This window comes from Schistocerca americana, chromosome 6 (genome assembly GCF_021461395.2).
Source record: "Schistocerca americana isolate TAMUIC-IGC-003095 chromosome 6, iqSchAmer2.1, whole genome shotgun sequence".
NCBI classification, from domain to species: domain Eukaryota; kingdom Metazoa; phylum Arthropoda; class Insecta; order Orthoptera; family Acrididae; genus Schistocerca; species Schistocerca americana.
The window spans coordinates 313927504-313952081 of NC_060124.1; the positions used below are offsets into that span (position 1 = coordinate 313927504).

The 24578-nt window shown below is 36.6% G+C and overlaps 1 protein-coding gene across 1 annotated transcript; it reads right to left on the reverse strand.

Moving 5' to 3' along the window:
* Positions 1-2029: 2029 nt before the first annotated feature.
* Positions 2030-23049, reverse strand: LOC124619370 (palmitoyltransferase ZDHHC3). Its single transcript, XM_047145695.1, has 5 exons — positions 22904-23049; positions 22640-22779; positions 22421-22550; positions 15215-15373; positions 2030-5945 (listed from the first exon to the last, which is right to left on the reverse strand). Exons 1-5 carry the CDS (start codon positions 23020-23022, stop codon positions 5684-5686), a joined length of 810 nt encoding a protein of 269 aa, XP_047001651.1. The 5' UTR covers positions 23023-23049; the 3' UTR covers positions 2030-5683.
* Between the last annotated feature and the right edge of the window lie 1529 nt (positions 23050-24578).

Sequence of the window (24578 nt, forward strand, 5' to 3'; positions counted from 1 at the left end):
GTACTTACTGCAACCTACATCCTTCTGAATCTGCTTAGTGTATTCATCTCTTGGTCTCCCTCTACGACTTTTACCCTCCACGCTGCCCTCCAATGCTAAATTTGTGATCTCTTGACGCTTCAGAACATGCCCTACCAACTGGTCCCTTCTTCTGGTCAAGTTGTGCCACAAACTCCTCTTCTCCCCTATTCTATTCAATACCTCCTCATTAGTTATGTGATCTACCCATCTAATCTTCAGCATTCTTCTGTAGCACCACATTTCGAAAGCTTCTATTCTCATCTTGTCTAAACTATTTATCGTCCACGCTTCACTTCCATACATGGCTACACTCCATACAAATACTTTCAGAAACAACTTCCTGACACTTACATCAATACTCGATGTTCACAAATTTCTCTTCTTCAGAAACGCTTTCCTTGCCATTCCCAGTCTACATTTTATATCCTCTCTACTTCAACCATCATCAGTTATTTTGCTCCCCAAATAGCAAAACTCCTTTACTACTTTAAGTGTCTCATTTCCTAATCTAATTCCCTCAGCATCACCCGACTTAATTCGACTACATTCCATTATCCTCGTTTTGCTTTTGTTGATGTTCATCTTACAACTTCCTTTCTAGACACTGTCCATTCCGTTCAACTGATCTTAGAAGTCCTTAGCTGTCTCTGACAGAATTACAATGTCATCGGCAAACCTCAAAGTTTTTATTTCTTCTCCATGGATTTTAATACCTACTCCGAATTTTTCTTTTGTTTCCTTTACTGCTTGCTCAATATACAGATCGAATAACATCGGGGATAGGCTACAACCCTGTCTCACTCCCTTCCCAACCGCTGCTTCCCTTTCATGCCCCTTGACTAACAGAGCTATGATGAAATTCATTAATTGAAAGGGTTGACCAGATTCTCACAGAGGAGCCTGCCACAAGATTTCATCAGCCACGTGACATGGAAGGCACTGACGACGGGAATGTTGAGATGCAAAATAAACCTCAGGAAGTGGGGCTTCATGAATGAAGACAAGTTCTGTGTTTGGTGACCTGTAGGACCCATAACATCTAGTCTGCAGAAACCTGCCAGATCTTTGCACCACAGAAGACCTGTATGTAACAAGTGATAAGGCCATCAAGACGGTGGAATTTGGATATTGTGGTACATCTAACAGAATTTGGCAAAAAAATGTAACACCGAATTTGGCAAAAAGTAACTACTCTGCACAAATAACAAATTTGACACACACACACACACACACACACACACACACACACACACACACACACACACAAATGCGCATACTTGCTCGAAAACTGGGGGGGGGGGAGACTAGGTTTCACAGTGAGCGGCTACATGACTTACCCTGAACTGATTCCTGTAATGATTGTAATAAGAATACTCAATAAAAAAGTAGAGAGACTTTTTTCACGATTTTCTGGCATGTGTGTTCAATATTTGGCTCCTGGATCTGTGAAGGAATACATTTTATATACCCACAATATTTCCTTCTGGCAACAACTGCTGGTGGGTAGTAGGAATTTGCTACTGGTAGCAGTAACAAACCGCAACCAACTGACTATGTCTAGCAGTTTCTTCAAGGAAATTTTCTGGGATACACAAAACATGATCTGGCAGCACATCTGAGAGTCCCATATTGAATAAGTAAATTCCTGACAAATGTAAACATACCGCTTCAGATGTACACCCTTCATCCTTTCAGAAGTACAGTCTTCAAGAGGATTAATTCCGAACACATCAGTAAAATTTTAGCTACCTACGTTGTGGTTGAGTACTACCGAGCTCCAATCCAACCTATACAGAAACTGGTATTCCATGAAAATTGCAATTGCAGTGCAGATTCTTTACTTTTGTTCATTAACGCTTCATCAACATGTGCTTTAGAATTTCATATCAACACATGCGGCTCATAGAAAACAAAAACATTACAAGGAGAAAGAAATTAATTAAATGAAAGACTGTATTTGCATCAAAGGAAAAAAAGAATGAGAAACAATCATACAAATATTCATCCTTTTATAAAGCCCAAATATGCATATCTCATTTCAGTCTCATAAAATAAATATGAAGTATAAAACTGAGTTTTCAGTACATAATACTGATGATAAATTAATATCATACTTCCCATGCACTCTTTTTTAAAAAGTAACTGGTAAATATGAAATGCTATGAACAAAGCAAATTGTTTTGCACATATACAAACAATAAAACATCAGAATCTACAAGGCGAGCATGCACATAATATTATACACATCAAAATTGATTCTCTCCAAAATTGAAGTAAACAGTGATCGAACATGCATATCTGAATATTTTTAGTTTCATATTCATGTTCTTATATAATAAATGTTAAGGTATAGATGACAATGCACACAGCAAAAGCAATTATACAGGGTTTTATGTTCGGAAAATACCTTTAGGCTGTGCATCTGCATTAACAAATACATTATTCTCTCCACAATTTGTAAAATGACAAAAAGTTTTTACAGTGAAAAAGCAGGATTGCTCTCAAACTAATGTCTGGCTGCCATTAGCAGAATATGAGTTAATATCCTGAGTATAATCCAGTAAACCACATTATTTCACTTTTCTACATCCAAGTCCAAGTCATACTGGAATGTTTCACATATGTTACATAAAAGTTAAGGGTAACTGCTAACATCAATAACTGCTGAAAACTTTGTACATGCCAATATTATTAAGCAACAATGAACAAACAGGTACTTTATGGTGACTGAAAATTATGCAACCTTTAACACATGCATTCAATTTGCTCTAACATCAAAACTAAAAAAATTAAATTACAATGGAGCTTTTGACATGACGAATATGCTATAATTTAACAGAAAAGCATTACTATCCACCGAGAACAAGTTTTCAGTTACACTTATGTAGAAAGTTCGTTATAGAGGCTGTTCCTTGCATAAAGTGAGTCACCATTACATAATGCTAAATATCTTTAAAGATATAGAATCGTATAACTGATTAAAACTTTTGTCATCACATGTTCACTTTGGAAATCCTATCTGTAGCACTGCAGTGAATTCACTAGCACTGATTTATAGAAAATAAACTAATCAAAATTATGTAATAGATAAGCTCGATAAATTTTGTACTGAATGACAATACTGCTGCAACAAGACTGTAAAATTACTGATAGTAGCTATTGGCCCCTTTTGGCCATTTCCCGTGTTCTTGCAGGTGAACAGTCATTACAAGTCTACGCAAAAATGGCTCTACAATCAAAACTGGACAACAGATTGTTCTAAATAAATGTCATTGTTAATAACTTTACAGTGTTGGAACAAGAATACCATCATTCAATACACATCTGAAAACTGTGGAGTAAGAATGACAAAAATAAATCAAATCTTTTACGTTCAAATTGCATATCACACATTTTACGCAGTAGTTGTACTGTATGTTTCCCCTTTACTTTAGGCCTACAAAGGAAGCACTTGACATTTTACAGAATAAACTGCTGCACACTGTGTTAAAGAAAAGTGAATGTAGGAGTCAATGAAGTGTACTGAAGGATTACAAAGGTGATTAGAGACAGTATGATATAAAGAGGCCAGAATGGGAATAAAGAAGCTTTTAACATTTCTTCATCAAGGCCATTAGGTTAATATATCTAACGAAAGTGCTGGCAGGTCGATAGACACACAAACAAACACAAACATACATACACAAAATTCAAACTTTTGCAACCAAAGGTTAATACATATTTAAAAAGCAGGATAAATAACATGGAAAATAAGTAATCTCCTTTCATAGACTATTAACAGACTTACTTTTCAGTTACCATGAATACAGAAGTGTTGTAAAAGGTAGTACATAAATTAACAACTTTTGAGACTACTACAATTTGACTCATTAAATTGCAGTGATGGAATTTTAACATTTACAGAAAAAAGAATAATCAAGTTTTTTCCAAACAACTGAATTCTCTTGAAAAGTCTGAAAACAAAATGCCTTGGCAGTGAAAATTATAATGAATAAAATGCAATAAAAGAAAAACTTAAGACAGGAGGAGAAAGACAGAGAAACAGAAAAAAAGGCCAGACACAAAGTGCAGCAGGTTGGGGATGGATTGGTTGAGCAGGGTTTAAGGTGCCAAAATATATGGTAATAAGTCCCTCATTCCAAACAAAGACCAAAGATAATGATATTGCTAACCAGACGTAAAACCTGCCCAAGTGTTTTACCACATCATATGGAAAAGTAAGCAAAAGATAGATGGGGAACGTTACTTTTCATTTTGATTGAATTTCGTATCTTTTTTGTAAGTATTTGTTTGAAAGCACATCACTTATTCAGCTGCTGATGAACATACAATTCTTTATTTATTGCTAAGAGAAACAATAGAAGCCCTAAAACCAGTATTCTGAAACATGACGGAAGCCTTTAACTATGATTTAGTTGAGTCCACAAAATAGCTGTTTTCCTACTAAGATCTTTGCTCTGAAGAGTGCAATAGTCAACTACAAAAAAGTAGACATTACAAATGTACAGGATGTACTTTTCATTACATCTCTAATTCAGATACATAATATGGCAAGCCAAAAATTCTATTTGTTTGTTTAGGACTATAGAATATCAGTACAAAATTAAACACGTATGGCAGTCTTCCAATAAAATAAGTGAGCAGTGAACATAATAATGGTGAAGATTAAATAATTATGTCATTTTCAACAACAATATGAATTTAGACTGACTAACTGTGTCTATTAGAAGATATGGCTCTGTGCAATATGCATAGTTTCTGGAAAAAAATTCTCTCATGCTCTGGTAAAGCATCAAGGTAATAAATACAATTCAGATTTGCACAAAACAACAGAATACCATTATCATACAAAAAACATAGCCTGCAGTGTTACAGAATTATTGTCACACTTAAATCACTAAACAACATACTTAAGCAAGAGTAATACTTTTCTCCTTAATTTTCATGCTACTTTCATGGGATGATCAAGAAGTAAAAGAGAACATTTTGCACCTACAACAGAAGATAAAAGATAACGTTACAGCAAACATACAATTGCTTTTTCTTCAACTTTCATAATACATATTGTGTACAATGCAGACAGTTGAAAATTTAAAGTAGTTCCATGAATATATGTGTCATATTGATTCATCCTCTCTCACCCCCCTCCCCCCTTTTACACACACACACACACACACACACACACACACACACACACAGACAGGATATAAATTATTTAAAGGTAACAGAATTCCTGTTCACTGTTTTAGCTCATGAATTCATGACACGTTAATAATACACACAAACCAATCATCTCTCCTGGAAACTTTTAGTTACCTTGTTCCAAGTTACACATCAAGGCAACATTATATCACAATGTGCTATAAAACAATAAATAAATGTAACTTATTAACAACATTAATAAATAAAAAAGGATTATCTTGACTCCTTCACATACAAAGAAATTAAAAAAACCATTTGGATCACATCACAAATGATAATAACAAATTAAAATCTTAATATACTCTCAGCCATATGACTCACAATAGCACTTTTAAAACATTATTCATCCAGTTAATGAAATATGCTCCAGATTATCACTGCAATCACCCGGCAAATTTAAATTATAAAGCAACATAACAAATATCCAGTTTAAACACTTCACGTCACAGTACACACAATTTCAGACAGTGTGGTTGAGCAATGGCTCTTCCAAGTGTTTAGGTACACTGGCACACGGCAGCAGCCAAAAGATAGGATGACTGCGGCCGCACACTTCCGTGAGAAGTGCCCATTTGTGTTTATGGGGTCTATATGGACCCTGCTGCTGCACCTGTTCCACTGCTGTCTCATCACTGAATATCGCTTGAAACTGATCCACCAAGATTGCAGACACAAACATTCCAAACAGGGCACTTTCCACCACAAGTATCACACAGTGTAAGCTGAAAAATACAAATTATAGTAAATCAACATGGAAGACTACATGTGCCAATGACAAGAGGCAGCAGCAGCAGCAAAATGAATGAATGAATGGGTTTTGTATAACTTTCAGCTAAATAAATATTCAGTATAAAATAACAGGTCAATCTACCACCCATCTAAGGTTTACACAAAAGTGGGAAATGATTACTACTAAATGAAAGAAATAAAAGGTGTCACAGCAAAGAGGGAGATGTACAACACAAATAAGATGAAGGTTAAATATCCTTTTGGTGCAGTATCATATGCTACAGCTTAACGCTAATCATTCTTCATTATCCATTTAACAGTTTCCATTAATTTAATATTTAATGTAAATTCAACACAAAACTGTCCAAAATACCATACAATACGCTGCTCACAGGTATAGTTGAAAAGTTTTCTAAAAAGTGCTACTTTATTCTTCAACATAGCCTCATTTCAAATTCACACATTTATTAAAGTGACATTCCAGCTTTCTATCTAAGAAAAGTAAGAAGACAATGCTCCCCCTTATTAGGACACAAGCAGAGCTGCTACCGAGTCAAGAACTTGTAAGGAGGGAGTATGGGGCACAAAAACAAATGATGGGAAAGATAAGCAGGAAGTTTTATGAGATTGTGCTCTTTTGATCATTGCTAACAATAACATTTAAGCTGGTGTACTGTACCTGTAAGTGGTGGTGATCGTGTGAGGTAGTGAAAGGGACCAGGTTTCATCAAAATTATCCAATTTCAGAAGTTCCTTCTGCCCACTACCCACTACATTTTAATAATGCAGTTGCATCGAGGAAATACTATGGAATATACAAAACATGATCTGATGGCAGACTTTAGAACCATATAATGAGTAATGGAGAGGTCCAAAGGGATATCATTCACCTACAAGATGAAACTGTGCACATGAACTGCTATGTAATAAGTGATTTGAGACCTGGAGTCATGCATTGCACTCTCATTATAATGATTCTGCATTGCTTACTGTAAAGAAGAAAGTTTAAGAACAAAATGTGTTTCATGCTATTTCAGTGATTATACCAGAGTTTTTTTCCTGCAAATTCACATTGTTTCCAAAACACGAGAGGTTTGTGCTATTTTATTTGAAACACTGGACAAAGTGAATGTACATATTAGTAAATAATTATTGACTGACATCAACAAATGAATAAAATTTCAATAATGATTCTTTCCACATTGGAGAAGTGATACTGAGAGGAAAGATTCAAAATAATACGTAAGTGTGAAGTAACTGATAAAACTAAACATTGCTTTGAACTTCAGTGCTTTTTTAGATGTGAATCCTACTGGAGGCAGATCCAGTTTGAAAAATGCACTCACCTAGCTATAGGGAAACACTTACTTTAATGTGATATCCGAGCCACAGGGATTTTTTTCTCCACTCATGCAAATCATTGCCAGATATGAAAAGCACATTGTGTGCTACCATAAACAGGATAGAACCAACCAGGTATGGAATTATACAACAGCAGATAGTAAATGGAATTGCGATAAACAGGAGTGAGAGGACAACTGGAGAAAGCTCAAATGTGATCTGGCAGTTGACTCACCAAGAAAGCGTAAAGATTTGCTCTCCACTGCATTTGCACCTGATACAACGTGAGTGCCTTAATTCTAATAATTAACCAGAAACATAATAACAGATTAGCTACAAAAAAGAAGCCAGGAGAAGATGTCAAATTTTAGACCTATTTCTCTACTGTGTGTACCTTCAAAATTCTAGATAAACTTTTTAGAAAACAAGAAATAATACCAAGAAATGACAATACTTAATAAAAAAAACAAAATAAAATTCAGGTCATTGCCAAAATTAGCTGAAGATAAGTAAACCAAAATGTGGCAATGACCAATACTTGCAATTACAACATGATATTGGACTACAATTAATATGAAACTTTTCCCAGCCAATTCCTACAATTTCACTTCAAAAATCATGGCACAGTCAACAATAAACTAACACAGAAACTGGGCCTACAGCCAGAGCCCACAGAAAAGGAAAAACCTGAAGAAAACCATACCATCGGATCTGAAGAGTGGAGTACAGGACAGCACCACAGATGACAAAACTAATGCAGAAACATTTGATGGGTCACTAGGCAGCAGGTGCAAATGCAGAGGAGCCAAGGGCAGATTGTGTGAAAAAATACTAGGAATCAGGGGAACACACGATTACGAAGACAAATACTACAACAGAAAATATGAAAGACATACTATTTGCGGGCATAATTGACATAATGTGGGAAACTATTTTAAATGTTAACACTCTTTGAAAAATATCAAACTGTAGAAAGGACCAAAGACAGTGGGAAAGGGGGGGAGGGGGGGGGGAGAGAAGACAATGGAGGAGGCAATGCACAAACTGTCAAATGGACTGTGTTATCCACTGAAATAATCAAAATAAGCTAAGATTGATTATCAATTTACTATGGGTGTTGAATATAACTAGGAGACTGCTTTAAAGCATGGTAAATAAGTTTTTCTAGAACATAAAGGACATTGCCCTTACACTCCATATTCAACACTGAAAGGTTGGATGAAATTCTGGCAACAGATTGACCCATATCAGAAAAATGGGTACCCAAAGTTGAGCTAGAGCTCAAGCCAGATGTTCCCTAAACCTGACCTCAAATGTTGTACCCCTCTGGCTGATATACTTGTATATGCCATCATTACCGTTGAAGGGTCACCCTTCATTTTTTCACAATGTCTTAACCTCCTCAGATTATTCCAGGGAACAAAATATAACGAGATAATCTTGAGAGCAAAAGCTGTTTGTCAACATGACACGAAATCCTACCAGAGTATTGAACTCTATTAAAACTGTCTTAGTGGTACACTTACCTAGTAGAACTGCTGTGCTTACACCCTCCTGCCAGTCTGAGGGTGGGATCAGAGAACCTTTAAGATTCTTAAGAGTGATTCTATTGATATTCTGTACAAAGGCACGGCAGTATGCATTAAAAAATTTTACAAATTTTATTACGCGTTATTACCGGTTGAATACTTTCACCAACAGTGGAGTGTTATGCAATCTCAAGAGCATAGCCTGAAAAGCAGCCTGTCTGTAATAGAGAAGGTGACTGGAGTAACCATGTATCACTAAGATCTGCCACGGCATGCTCCCAATAAATATCAAATGTAGAAGAATTATCCTGCAGTGTGACTGCAGGGTCAAAACACAGCAAAGTGTTATTAGTACTACGCACAGTGTTGAACTGCACGCTCACTGAGGTCATCAAGGAGGTGAAGAAAATAAGTACATTCAGAAATGGGTCCTTTATGCAAAAGGAAAACAACAAACCATGACAACAGTACCACTTTCTCAGAAAAAAAGGTCAACTCAGTAAATATGTAGTATCTCAGAATAGAATATATTGGCCAATGTGTACAACAAGGGCAAACACACGGCAATCCCTTGTTTCTGGAAAGAGAAATTGGCTCCATACCTAAAATGATTAAAAATGATAAATCAAGAAGCTGTAAAACATCAGTTCCATCTACTAGCCTCCCAGTGCACTATTTGAGGTTGTCCTTAACAATGCTAACAACATGGTCAGAGGGTATTCTCGAGAATGCATTCTCAATGTCAAACGCGACTATCACTGTACCAGATGGGAGCAAACAACCTCCTAATCAGTTCCTTTCTACTAGAATTACTAAGTGAAATGAGTTTCTTAAATAGTACCCTGATCCACCCTTGGCATTAATTATGGGTTGTATAGGAAAATCAGACTTGTGTCTCTTAAAACCTCTCCTTAATTTGTGGGTACGAGAATTCAGAGGCACTAGAGTGTGTCTTTCTTGCTGTTTAGGGAACAATTTCAAAGATTTCAAAGGTATGGTTAATAGGAACGAGGTATTTAAATGCAAGGTCAAACTTTCATTTTTCTCTATGATTATCCACAGTGAACTTATAAACCTTACCCACATAGTCTTCTTCGTAGGTAATTACCGCCACCTTTGGCTTATTGGTGTGCACTTTGAGGGCCTCTATCATCTAGTTTTTTTTTAAATATTAGTGATAATACGGTTTTCAGAAGGAACAGATGAGATCATCTTAAACCCACTCATTTTAGCCAAGTGATGCTCAGTCACTTTATTGGTGTTTACCACTACTTCATTACATTCAACTGTGGTCAACAATTGAATATCATGGGCAAATACTGCATGGGAACCAACAAATCAGCCTCTTATTGTTAAGGATTGTTATGAGGATTGTAGTTATGACCTTTATCAATTAAACTCATTTCTTTCTGATTAAAAGAAATTGTAATTAAGTCTGATACTTTTGCACTAAACAAATTCATAGTCAGTAATAATGTTCAGACCCAGCCAAAAGTTTACTTAATGTAATGTCCCCTATCCAAACCTCTTCCTAGATGAACAGTTTTGACTTAACAACTGCAATAAGTACAGGTGAGAGACACAAACTCTTATTAATATTACTTTCTTTTTCATACAGTGGTTGTATGTCATTTCTCAAACTAAACATCATGTAACTGAACTGGATACAGAAGCCTTTTTGCTAAACTGATGTCTTACAAAACTGGGGATGACTGTCTTAAACACATTTTAATGAAACTAATGTTGCCAGTCACTTTTGTGAGAGATCTTTTTTCAAATTCAGGGACTTCGAAAATGTTGTAAATTATTTCCTAATCAGTACGTAAGACACACTTTAATGCCCATGAATGCTTGTACCCGTCTCCCTCCTCCAAATCACAGGGTGGTGGTAAGGTATATTAAGTCCGATTTTCTTATATGCATCATAATTAATGACAGGGTTTGACCAGGTTACCTAATTGAGACACTAAGTGGAATATTTAAATAACCATTTTAAACATCGTATTTTCACTTAGTACTTCTAGTAGAGAGGTACTGATAAGGAGGTTGAAATGTTCGTCTGTCCCATCTGGTATGGTACTCACATAAATTGACCTTAGCTAGTTTTGATTATCTCAATAATAACCCGATCCGTTTACCAGTTTTTGCATTGCCATCTCCTTTGTCTCCCTCATTGTGTCTTTACAGTCTGATATTTTATAGGTCCCTCTTTTTTAAGCTTTTTCAGAGTATGTAACTTTAACAGTTTCCCACATTGCATCATTTATGCAATCAAATAGTATTCCATTTATAGTTTATATTTTCTATCTTAGTATTTTACTTTGTAATCTCGTGTGCACACAATTTCTAGTATTTTTCTCACATGGAGTCTGCCCTTGGCTCTTCTACATATGCACCACCTGTCTAGTGACCCATCATTTGTTTCCTCATTAATATGCAGTCAGCCATTGCTCTGCCCTGTAGTCCATTTGTGAGATCCAATGATACAGTTTTCCTCCAGTTTTTTCTTGTGTTCCCTCATTGTGTTGTATTTGTACTATTTATTCATATTCTTTTTTATTTCCAGGGGGGGCCCCTCCCACTTTTACATTAGTTTATCGTAGTCTGTAATATTATTTTTAGAATGGAGGGAAATTATAGGAATTGGGGGAAAATGTCACTTGCATTCAGCACTTTAGGGAATGATGTGATGCGCTTTTTATCTAACATTGTCACTTTCTGGGGTTACTTCTGTGTTTCTTTCTGTTCAGAACTTCAGAAGATGTAACTAATGTTACAAAACTGATCATGCTTTTTAATTATTATAGTGCTGCAGTGGTTCTTTTTAGTCAATGTGAAATTTAGCTGTGGATGTCCATTACACCTTTTGTGTTTGAAGCAGCAACCTTTTCTTTTCAGCACGAAACACTATTGGCCTAGATAGGTAGGAACATACCCTGAGCACATTCCTAGACTTATCAGAAGTTCTGATACCATCAATCACAAAAAAATACTTGGTAAGATTCAACACTGAGAATTTAGGGAGCAGCACATAACTGTATTAAATCATACCCCCCTTGAAAGGAAACAGCGGTGTTTTAAGCTCTAGTACCTTCCGTTCTTCCAGATACACACTGCAGTCCTGACTCCAGACAAGGTGAAGTCCAGAGCAATTCACACACATCACTTCATGCACAGCCTTACCACAATTGCCACAAGCAGCTTGTCCACGACACCCAATAGTAGTACGCCCAAAGCACTGGCATTTGAAACACTGCACTGGGTTGGGTACATAAGGCCACACACTTAGGTGAAGGAAACGTGCTTAAACATGTCCCGAAAGTTTTGTGCTATGAAGCCATCAGAATAAAGGAGTCTGACTTTACAAGATCGCCATCCACTCTCTTCATGATATTTTGAACGGCAACTATTGCTTCTAGAGCCCACTCATCTTTCACGTCCTCCCTGGGAATGTCCACCAGATCCCCATACGTCACAGCACCTTTGCTGTAATTCAAGGTGGTGTGCAGCTCGGTTTCGATGGTATATTCCCTCAGGCAACGTGCATTCTGTAGGTTCTTAAACTTGTTAGGAACTAGCAGTTTCCACCAACAGTGTCTCATTACGCAACTGCTTAACAGATTTTAAACTGAAAGCAATGCCTTCTGAATACAGAAAGGCTATACTTTCTCAAAGAGGACCTCTTTCCTTTTGACAGTTAAAAACATCCTGACTGTCAGCACGTGTTCTGTTACTAGACCTGAAACTCAGATTTCAATCCTGAATCAGGAGGACAGGCTACAGGAGCCCTCTTATTCGACTAGGTGTTGGTACCTACCAGCGACCTACCCTTTCAGCTGGGAGAAGGGAAAGAACATTTCGGAGGATCCATTTCGGACCCATGAGCAGCTATGGAAATAAGGGTCCACTCAAACAGAGCCCCTCCCATGCCTCAGGAAGCCTTATAGAACTGAGGCGTGGCAGGTTCCTCAGAGGCTGTCAGCTAGTGACTGTTCCCCTGCAACAGCCATGCACATCATCAGCACACGGCACACCTTGAGATTGAGTGCTTTTTATAGAGGTTTATACCATCCTCGCAATCTACACTGTCAAGCCAAGAACCCCATTCCCTGAGACACACAATATTCCACCGCCACACCATATGGTGGTTGCTGAAGCATGTCCAGAGGTTACGGTGACAGGACTGGAAGCACAAGCCCGCAGCTCAGGAACCCCCAGGGGTCTCCAAGCCTGTACTTGGCAAATAAATGCTGAACCCTTGAGGAAAGTGGGTTTTTAATTTTAAAATAAACATAAAAATAGAGGAAGATATGTTTCACTGTTATCATGCAGGCCAAGGCAAGAGAGGTCTTAATGAAAGGTGCATTCTGTATCATTACACTGAAGCCTTTGTCCTCAAAAACAAAATGAAAGAACTCAACTTGTTCAGTGATGCATGCAGAAGGTAAAATCATGATCATATGGTTATAAGAATGTTACTGTTCTTGACCGACAGTAACAGATCTGACAAAATTGGCCATTATTTCCCTATTAAAGGGCTCTCATAACTGCCATCTGATCACGCTTTCGGTGTCATGAAAAGAAAATTTAAGAATGTGGGATCAGATCAGTATGTGTCAGCCATTTTGGTCAATTTAAAATTTATGCAACAAAAACAAAGTGGAACAATGGAGTTTCAAATGTGGTATATCCCTTTTTTACAAAAAGATTGTCATATCAGTCGAAACAATGGGAAAACACACTATAAAACTAGAATTAAACAATGGGAAAATCCACTAGAAAACTAGAATGAAGTATTGCTTAACCCGCCAGTTTCTGTACTGTGAGTATGGTTCAGAAAAGAAAGGGCACATATTTGCTAAGGCCTATATCAAATGAGTAAGTCAATACCAGTACATCATCAGTGAAAGCCTGGTCATATTTCACCCACGAGGACATTTGGCTTCCTCAAACAGAAGCATGTGATAGGAAGGCTTCCATAAACACAAAAATATAAATATTTAGAAACTACTTATGTATATTACAAATCCAAAGTATCAAGTCTTATCAATCAGCTGAAAATGTGACCTACCACAGAAGTGAAGGAAATTTACTGAAAAGTACTAGAACCAACATTTTGTATTGATTTTTGTATGGACTTACAGAATTTTTATGAACATTTAATAGTTAGAGAGACCTAAAAAAAGAAAAAAGAAGCATTTGGTTAGCACGTAAATGTACTTCGCAATGTGATTACACATGTAATACGCATTTTTCTGTGTAACAGGATACTAAGGACAGATTAAATGCTTTATATTACATTTGTTGCACTCTACATATGGCCACTGATTAATTATAACTTCTTAATTTTATGTAAGCTAAATTAAGGGGGGTAGGACGTCAAATGGGCCGACTTGGAGCAGGAGAGGCACCACAGGACATGTTATTTTCTACTGTCTATACTTTTACAAATAAATTCATAAAACTTTGTCAGCATGACCAGGAAGGATTCAGGACACTCATAGCAGTGGAAGTGCAAAAACATAACAAAATAAATTTTTTTTAGATATGAAATTTCATGATTTTTTCACTTACTGTTGGCTGCATTTGCTGCTATAGGTACATTTTTCTTCACAAGTAAGAGAGATTCTTTGATGAATTTTGCACAGCATACAAACCATACTTACAGGTGTATTAAACTCTAGAATTTTCCAAATTTATTAAAAACTGTGGTAAAAATTGAGCTAATTAACTAAAAAATTTGATTTTTTCCTAAACATAAAGTTTAAAACGCAACAGCTCATTCATTTTTTCATAAATTAAATAGGTTCTACAGTTTCAGACACCTGTAAGTATGGTTCATATGCTGTACAAAATTCATCGATCAGTCTCTATTACTTATGAAGAAAAGTGTACCTGTAGCAACAAATGCTGCCAATAGTAAGTGAAAAAAAATGATGAAATTTCACATGTAAAAAAATTATTTTGTTATGTTTTTGAACTTCTGCTGCTACTTCCTGAATCCTTCCTGGTCATGCTGATGAAGTTTTATGAATTTACTTTTAAAAGTATACACAGTGGAAATTAAAATGTCCTGTGGTGCCTCTCCTGCTCCAAATCGGCCCATTTGACGTCCTACCACCCTTAAGGCCTTAAAAGATATTTACTAATATAAGTGGTGAACTCCAGGTGATAATCATTGCAATTAGAAATATTTTTCAAATATTTCTCAGTTCAGGAAACGAATTGTTCCACATGGCTAAAAGAAATTCTACCATTAAATTAAAGATGTGGCATGGAATATTTATTTCTCCTAAATAATTTTGGAATTTCAGAATTAAATGATTCCATTGTTATATTAAAATTTTCCAATGAAACTATGAACTTCATGTAAATCATGTTTCAACACTCACATTCTACTCTGCTTTACTGTCACTTCATTACTGCATTCTGGGCAATCCATTACCCATGAAACTATCACAAGAATAATTGCATACGCTGCTAGGGCACCAACGTAAACCAGGAACTGGATGAAATACTTCTGGTTTTGCTCTCCAACACAATTATTTATCCTGAGGACAAAAATGGTTACAGAATAAAATCTGTGAGGTGTACATAACACTATTTGGTGGGATTAGATTATGTTCATTGATAAGATATAGATCTCTCTCTCTCACTCACTCACTCACTCACTCACTCACACACACAAAATACACTGAATAAAAGCTCAAAATGTCTGCCCTATTTTCTTTCCAATAGTAATAAAAGACTTAACAGCCCCCCAACATTCATTCTATACCTGAAAGCTATTCCATTGCAACAAACGGTTCACACCAAGTACTTAGCACCATCTGGCTTAAAATTTAAGTTAAGGTTCAATGATTCATAGTCAAGGTCATTAGGGAATGTAGGATAATAGGAATAAAAATTCAAAGCAGTAAAATGCTGCTTGCTGGGCAAGATGCCTCTCTGTTGCAAAGTAGTAACTGTCATCATTACAAATTAATGTCCACCAAGATAAAAGCTTCTCAAATTAGTAATTCATAACATGGAATATTATAAAACTCTACTATTCTGTCTAATTACTTACCTATAGCAACTTGTCAACAATGCTGTATTAGCATATTTCTGAATGATTTTGTGATCTGTCAAAGGCATTTGACTGCGTAAATCACAATATCCTTTTAAGTAAATTAGAATATTATAGTGTAACAGGAAATGCTGCAAAATGGTTCAAATCTTATATCTCTGGCAGGAAACAAAGGGTGTTATTAGGAAAGAGACACGTATCAAGCTATCAGGCATCATCCAACTGGGAACTAATCACATGTGGGGTCCCACAAGGTTCCATTTTAGGGCCCTTTTTCTTGTGTGTATCAATGACCTTTCATCAGTAACATTACCAGATGCCAAGTTTGTTTCATTTGCCAATGATACAAACATTGCAATAAATAGCAAATCAAGTGTAGTCATAGAAAGATCAGCTAATAAAATATTTGTGGACATTAATCGCTGGTTCCTAGCCAATTCCTTGTCACTAAACTTTGAAAAACACACTACATGCAGTTCAGAACTTGTAAGGGGTGTCCCACGAGTATATGCCTAACATATGATGACAAGCAGATAATAAATTCAACTGGGAAAAGCACACCACAGAACTGCTGAAGCGTCTGAACAAATCTCTATTTGCAATGCGAATTGTGTCAGACATAGGGGATATAAAAATGAAAAAGCTGGCATACTATGCTTACTTTCATTCCATAATGTCATATGGGATTATTTTTTGGGGTAATTCATCAAACCAAGCTAAAGTTTTCTGGGCACAAAAACATGCAGTAAGAGTTCCATGTGGTGTGAACTCAAGAACATCCTGCAGAAGCCTGTTTAAGGAACTAGAGATACTAACTACTGCTTCCCAATATATTTATTCTTTAATGAAATTAGTCATTAAAAATATATCACTTTTTCAAACCAACAGCTCAATTCATGGAATCAATACTAGAAATAAGAATAATCTTCACAAGGATTTAAAGTCACTTAGTCTTGTACAAAAAGGTGTGCATTATTCAGGAATACACATTTTCAATAACTTACCACCAGCCATAAAAAGCTTAACAATCAATGAAATTCAGTTTAAGAGAAGCCTAAAGGATTTATTGGTGGCCAACTCTTACTCCATTGATGAACAGTAGAACCAATTGATTTGTTCGTGTATATAAGTACAATATAACTTCTGCACAATTTCAGTGCAATAATGTGTTTATTGTTAATATTTTAGTAGATGTATTACACGTTTATTACCCTATAAATAAATAAAAAACCTTTTTATTTTTAATTCAGTGCATTAGTATTTGTAAAATGATTCTTTCATATAGTGTTCATTAAAAATGACAATCATTCCACTTGGGACCTGTGGACTGGTACATTGCTTATTTGTTTGAGTTGTAAATATTTGTCATGTATTGTTTTTCTGACATGTTCTACATCCTGGAGGACCTCCTCACTACGGATCAACTGGAATGAAAGTAAATCTAATCTAATGTAATCTGAACCACTTTACCATCTCCATGAATAAAAATGTGATTTTTGATGGTTCCTTGTCATTTCTGTTTGCTCTGATCAATATCAAGCATTTGTCTTTCATGAATTTATTCTTCGTTTAAGAATGTGTAGCATCATTGCAAACTTGTTACGGACAAAGGTGTATCCTTTCTTAATTTAATCTCTTCATAGTTTGCTTGTTCTTTCGATCTTTTCGTAGAAATGAACTGCTACAAATTCATTCTCTTATGTTCAATAATCCCAAAAAATTGGCTCTTTAATCTCACAAAATGAAGTTTACTTGTTGACAATAAGTTTCAGGAACATCACCCATCAGGGAGAGGAGCCTGAATCCTCAACAACTTTTTGGGAATTATATTCCTGTTACAGCCAAAGATAAAACTGTTTCATGCGCAAGTGACCAATTTGGAAAAAAAATTTCGAAATTGCTTATTAAAAGAAGCACTAGCACATTACTTCCATTTGCATTTAGTAAACTCTATAAAGACTCATAAGATACTCCAATTACATATTCACAAATTAATTCTGTGTCTCTTCAATGTTACCTAATCTCCTCTTCTGTAGATTTAAGAAAAATGCGACAACTCTAACCTAGTGAGTAAAATATTAATGTCACAAAAACTGGGGAATATAAATCTAACCCATCAGGTGTAGAAGCAAAAATTCACAAAAAGTTGTACTGCAGAAGTCATCTTCCATTAAGACAATGCATCTGTCCACAAAAATGTCTCGGCAATGGAAAAATTGTGAGATCTTCACTATGAAGTGTTGGAACATCCATCCTTTCCCCCAAATTTGGTTCCTTCGACCTCCATCTCTTCCTAAAACAAAGTCTTCCTCCCCAGTCAACTAAGAAGCAGTTGCAGCTGTAGATGAGTATTTTGCAGCACTTTCACAGGAACACTACACATATGGAACAAGATCTCTGGAACATTGATGGATGAGTTGCACTAATGTTAGGAAATGAAACTGAATAAAAACGAAAGGTCTTTGAAAAATAAATTCTCATTTTCACTATAAGGTGGACAATTTTTCAGACCACCTTCGCATTGCAACTTACACTCACCTGAACCAGCAAACTGTATTCAAAGGCTTGGTCTGCACCTACCATCCATAACCCCGACCCCCACTTCTCTCCATTATCAAACTGATAATTCTTTAATGCCTCAAAGGCATGTCCTACTGACCTATACCTTATTTTAGTCAAGCTGTATCAATCTCCCCCCCCCCTTTTCCAACTCAATATGGAATAGAATGACTCTCCATCCAAGATAATTTCCTATGTTCTCCCTACCAAAAAATCCTCAATGTCGTTTGATACCTCACATGCCCATACCTTTGACATTAAGCATAGATGCAGTACTGTGTCAAATACTTTCCATGAATACAGCATCTACCTGACTGCCTTGATTCAAATATTCCAAAGATTAGATGATAATTGCTGGACAGAGGCATCCTCTCTCCATTAGCAGAGATGTTAGAGATTCCCATAGCCAGATAGGGCAGAGATTAGTCCAGACTGAGAGGATGAGAAGTGTTCCCTCACAGAGGAGACTAATTGTTCCCAATAACCTCTCTTCATTTTTCAGTTAAAATTTTTGTTCTCCTTCAACCCCCTCCTATCCCTTCTTTTGAAGTCTTTTAAAGTAAATTGTCCACTGATGTGTGATGGTATGGAATTGGAACACACTACTGTGACCTCTACTAGCCTCTGCTACTTCTTTAGACATGCATGGTCAGGCTTCTGTTGGGGGATGTCCAAGAGAAGGTAACCGTTTCATCTGCAGCACATATGACAGTAGCAGCAGCATGTTTTATTGGCTGGCTGATTGCTTTGTCAATGTTTAGCTGTGCTTCAGAGTTTAAGACTTGCCAGTTGACTCACCTAAGAGCCCAGTGTCATACTTTCAACAGTGGCAGGGATAATATAATTGAGAAAAGGTCACTATTGTAGAGGTTTCTATCAATGTTCTGGTGGGTCACAGGGGCAAGGCTAGGGCAGTATAACTGTGTAAGCCATTGTCTAGTAAGTACTATAGGCAGACTTAAATGCAACAAAGCTCTCATTTTATGAAGCAGATTTTTTTACTGTCACAGTTTAAATCTCCCAACACTGCAAAAATGAGTGATGCAGATATTAGCATCAGTGTTACTGAGAAACAGCTAAAATTGCTGAAATTGGATAACATTTAGGATGCAATGGAATTGCAGTCATATTCGATAGAGAATTTGTGCCCAAGTTAACTCCTTTCATAGCCACAACATTCTGTAAATACCTTTAACAAAAAGGGATTAACGGAGATTCCAATACCACCAATCTGCTTTGACCAATGACATTACCACATGTATTAAACATGGCAACCCAGGCATCAATCATAACACACACAAAAACACAAATACCATGCAAATCAATACACTAACTAAACCCAACAAAATCAGTGGGAGAACTGTGGGAAATAAGGGATTTTGGGCAGGAACAAACTAAAAATTCAATAATAAAAAAAAAAGGATGATTTAAGACGCAACACTGCAAAACACTTGAAAATGCCAAAAAATAAACCCAACAAAACCATACAAAACACACCATAAGATCAAGTTATCCCAGTCTCCAGCTAACCTGTATAGCTCAACCCAAGACCAGAATAACCCCCTCCCCCCCAAACTATAAAAGCTGTTATCCCAATCTCCATTTCAGCTATACAGCACACTCAGACCAGGACACCAGTAAACTACAAAAACTGGTAGGCTATCCAATCCACCCACACAGCTCACCATTATGGTATAAGTGCACTTACAGTGTTGGCAGTTTTTCTGTTGCATGCTGCAGTTGGTAATTGTATGCACAGTGAAAGACGAGAAGTGAACATGACATGATGATGAAACTGATAGGACAAAATGGTGAAACTTATGACAAATTAAGTTTTCGATGAATGTCAAAAGTGGATCAATGTTCTTTAATTAAATCATGGGAGTAGGTAGGTAGATCAATGTCTGTTGTAAATACAGTCGCACATTTGATATATTAATCAGTGATCCACCAACCTTCGCCTATGATTTAATTAAGAACACTGATCCACTTTCACAGTGGTTACACAGGGACCTAAGAGTACAGTTTAAATTTTACAGCGTATCCTGTTTTATATGACAACATTCTGCAGAATATATTCTATTGTGTCATTATGTTATTTCACACACTCCACATAATTATGACTGCAGCACACTAAACGGTACAATAACATACCTCACAGACACATTGCACCACATAATTAAACTACTACAGCACACCACCTCGTCATGCACCATTCTCTCTACAAAAACATTTCACTTCCACTCCAAAACAGTGATGCTCGATGATGTTACACAACACATCGCAGCACAGCGCAACTACTTCACAGGTCAAAGCAGACTGTTGGGATCCCACATCCAAGGATACCCAACAAAAACCATGCTCAGTGGCTGGAAGACGGAACATGTCACACTCTTCTACATAACGTATGGCAGAAGTCAACAACAACATTTATCTAACATAACAGATTTGTCTGTTGTAGAATCTTAGAATACGCTATGAGCTCAATAATAATGTATCTCAAACAGAATTTAATATGCTTCACATGAATTAGCAGGCATTCCAGAAAGTTCCAGTTCACATCACAAGATGGCCCACTTTCAACATGTTCTGTGCATCCCCTTCTAGTAAGTCTAGATGACCAATAAGATACAGTCTGTCACCAGACATCTTGATGTGAATAGCACCAGACAAAGAAAACTGTCACGTCCAAACTGTGATGTACACATACTTCAGTAGTGTTGCAATTTTACTGATTGTCATCCACAGCAACATCTCTTAAGAGTCAGCAACAGAAGTTTGTCACAGTATACAAGGAAGGCACACCGCCGCCCAATCCTATCGCTCTCTCTTCTCTGTAGAGACACCTTCCAATGTGAAGTACACTATAATAGTAACCTCAGACTTTTTGAAAATGATGAACATATCTATAATGAAATGCTACCAGTGAGGGGGGGAGGGAAATCTGCATAAACTTCCTGTCAGATGTAAGAGTCACTCCTGGAATTGGTCAATTCTTACAAATACCAGTTTGTGTAGACATTAAGCAGAATGATCACATAGGCTCACTCAATGGTGAAGCAGAGGGTAAACTGTTTCTCTGGTAGGATACTGGGAAAATAACCAGTCTATGAAGCAGACTGCTTATAAAACCCTTGTGTGACCTATCATGTAATTCTGCTCAAGTACATGGAACCCATACCAAATGGCTAACAAACCATGGAGAAGGCTCCTGGAAATGACGATGAACCAGAACTGCTAGATGTTTTACAATGGATAGGAACTACTCCACATAAAGCTACAAACAGTTTCACGAGCCAGTCTTCGGCTGACGAATCTTTTAACATACAAAAGCCTGCTACTGTAGAGACTGCGAAGGCTAGATTGCACTAGTTCCAAAACATACATAGGTGTCCAAGCAATCATTCTCCCCATACTGCATGTGTGAATGACACAAGAAATGGATAACATTTGCAACACACTTCTCTGAGGTTTGCAGTGTACGTAAGTAGATGTAAAAAGTCATTTTGTATCTTGGAAGTACATTAAACAGGCGTGTATATTTCCATCAGTGGCAGTATGATACACGTCGATTTATAATTAAGGGAAAAGGAGAAATTGTTTTAAAGCAAAATATCTTTGCAATAGAAGCACCTATACACGGCTAGCATTGTCACAGTTCTCTAGCGAGAATATTTCACGAGGTAATCAGGCATAATTTAATAAAGTATTTATTCTCAAAACATTTGAAGAGAAAATACTGTGTAAAAATATCAAAAATATTTAGTACTTCGCAACTCTCACTGGAAGTTTTACACACTGAATTATTACGATACATGCCCAGTAATAAGTAACGGCCAAGATCGCAACAACGTATCAAAACAGTTTTCACCTGAACTTTGGGGGCACGTCTACCTATCTACAAATCTCCAAGTTGTTCACAAATTCACATTAATGATACAAAACAATGTTGAAAATGCAGAACACTCACCATGGACAATGATGGTCCATTCTGCGTATACAACGTTTGCAAATTCGACAGTGATGCGCTCTTGGTGGTCGGTAGGTTTCACATCTTGTACACACAGTCCAATCCTCTCGCTGTAGTGAATTCTGTGACCCTGGACATTCAGGCGATCACAGCAGATTTGTTCAAGGTCGTAGCTACATAAACTAATATTACACTTCACGTATATGGCGCATAACATACCTGAATGAATGTCAGAAAAATCGACTCTGTTCTGAGGTAACGGAACAACGCCAGGGTCCGAACAAACTGCTTTCAAATGTGCCATCCCAAGCAGAAAAACAATTGTATTGAAGAGTACAACATGGAATGGTCCCCAAAGACTGAAACATGCGTGTTATTAGAAAATACAAACGTGAACATATTAACCAAAACATTAATGAAACGTCAGTTTCATGGCTTCTCGTGCGTACGAAACCAAGAGTGCGAACGAATAACAATATCTACCTGTTTTGCATAGTCTGTAGAATAATCCATCTTACTACTACGTAATCTGCATAAAGCACAGCCACATATGTCATCAAAATACATACAATACCACAAGGATCTCTAACAAATACTGTCATCGTACACCCCCACCAGTCAACTACATATCTTCCCTAACGCACAGTTTATCTTTGGAGTTAGCGCGTGAGATAGGTGCACAATTCAATAAGAATTATATCATCATCTAAACTTGCTATAGAATTAGAAATAAACGTTTCAGATAGTTTCACACAATTCTAAATCAGTTATGCAGATAAAGCGTTTCATGTCCTATTTCTGAGGCCAATTTACTGGTCGCCGTAGTGAATTCGCAATACAGAAACATATATCTGCGATTTAGGTGACAATAAAATTTCTGTACTGAAACAAGAAACTGTTAATGAAATATAAACATCTGTTTATAAGCGTTACTGTCATTTTGCTTCATACGACAGGTTTGCACTGAATATTCATACAGAAATGTCGGATGCAACTGAAAGTGATATAGAAGAGCTACCTACAGATGGCGAGGAGTCATTTTCGAGCGAAAATTTGGAGGAGGAGAGTAGTTATGGCCTAGAGGAGGAAGACGAAGAGGAACTTCAAGAGGTTTTGCTCTCAGAAGATTTTATCTCTACGCCCTATCTAAGTGAAAACAGCACAGTCCCTGAAAATATAGTAGAGTTCAAGTATCCTTTTGATATTATGTGTAATGGTTACTCACTGAATATCGTTTCTTTCAATATTATTTTCGCACGCAAAATTAGAAAACTTAATTATTCTGAGACGTTACGTATACTAAACGCAATATGTCTAATTCTGATTTCGTCGAGGTAAAATAGAAGCAACTGTTATAAAAGTGTCTTTTACTACCTTTCTCACGTTTCCTTCCTCTGATTTACACTCAGTCCCTTTCTTTTTTACGTAACTTGGGTGATGTTGTGATAGTTACTTCGTTTACTAGATGTCCACATGGTTTATCTTGTTCAAATCGAAACTGGACGTTTGCTAAAATAGGCCATAGCTACAAATCGGTAATTTTGTATCATTGATATTACGATTCCTGTCACCCGAATAATTTGCCAGGTGTTGAGGCAGTCACTTTTCCATATTGAAACACACGAAAGAAGTTATAGATGAAGTTATATATTCACAAGTTAGAAATGGAACGTTAGGTACTCCTGTTCATTCAATTTTTTCTCTTCCAGGGAAGGAATAGGAAAGAAACAGGAGACTAGGTATCCAGACATGCTTTATCTCAAGAACTTCCAAAATTCAATATTGGTATTCCAAGACACACTTTGCTAGACTGAAAAATTAACAGAGTGCCGATTTTTAGTTCGAAAGTGTCTTAACTGGAAGTGGTGTTTTGTCTCTGAGTTAGTCACATAAATTTAGGCAATAGTTCATTATTAACCAGAATTTCTGATTGTTTTATATCATAACTTTTCTTGTTAAATTTGGTTATATTCAACAGATTACAAGACTTCTCAGTACAAATATTTCTTAACACTACAGTTTTATTTGATGAACATGTAAAAGTATATGTAAATATTTGAATGTAAAAATTTAGCTGGCTTTTACACGTTCTTGTCTTGTTCATGTATAGCAAATAGTTGATATCAGTTGGTAGCTGTTGAACATACTTCATCATTAT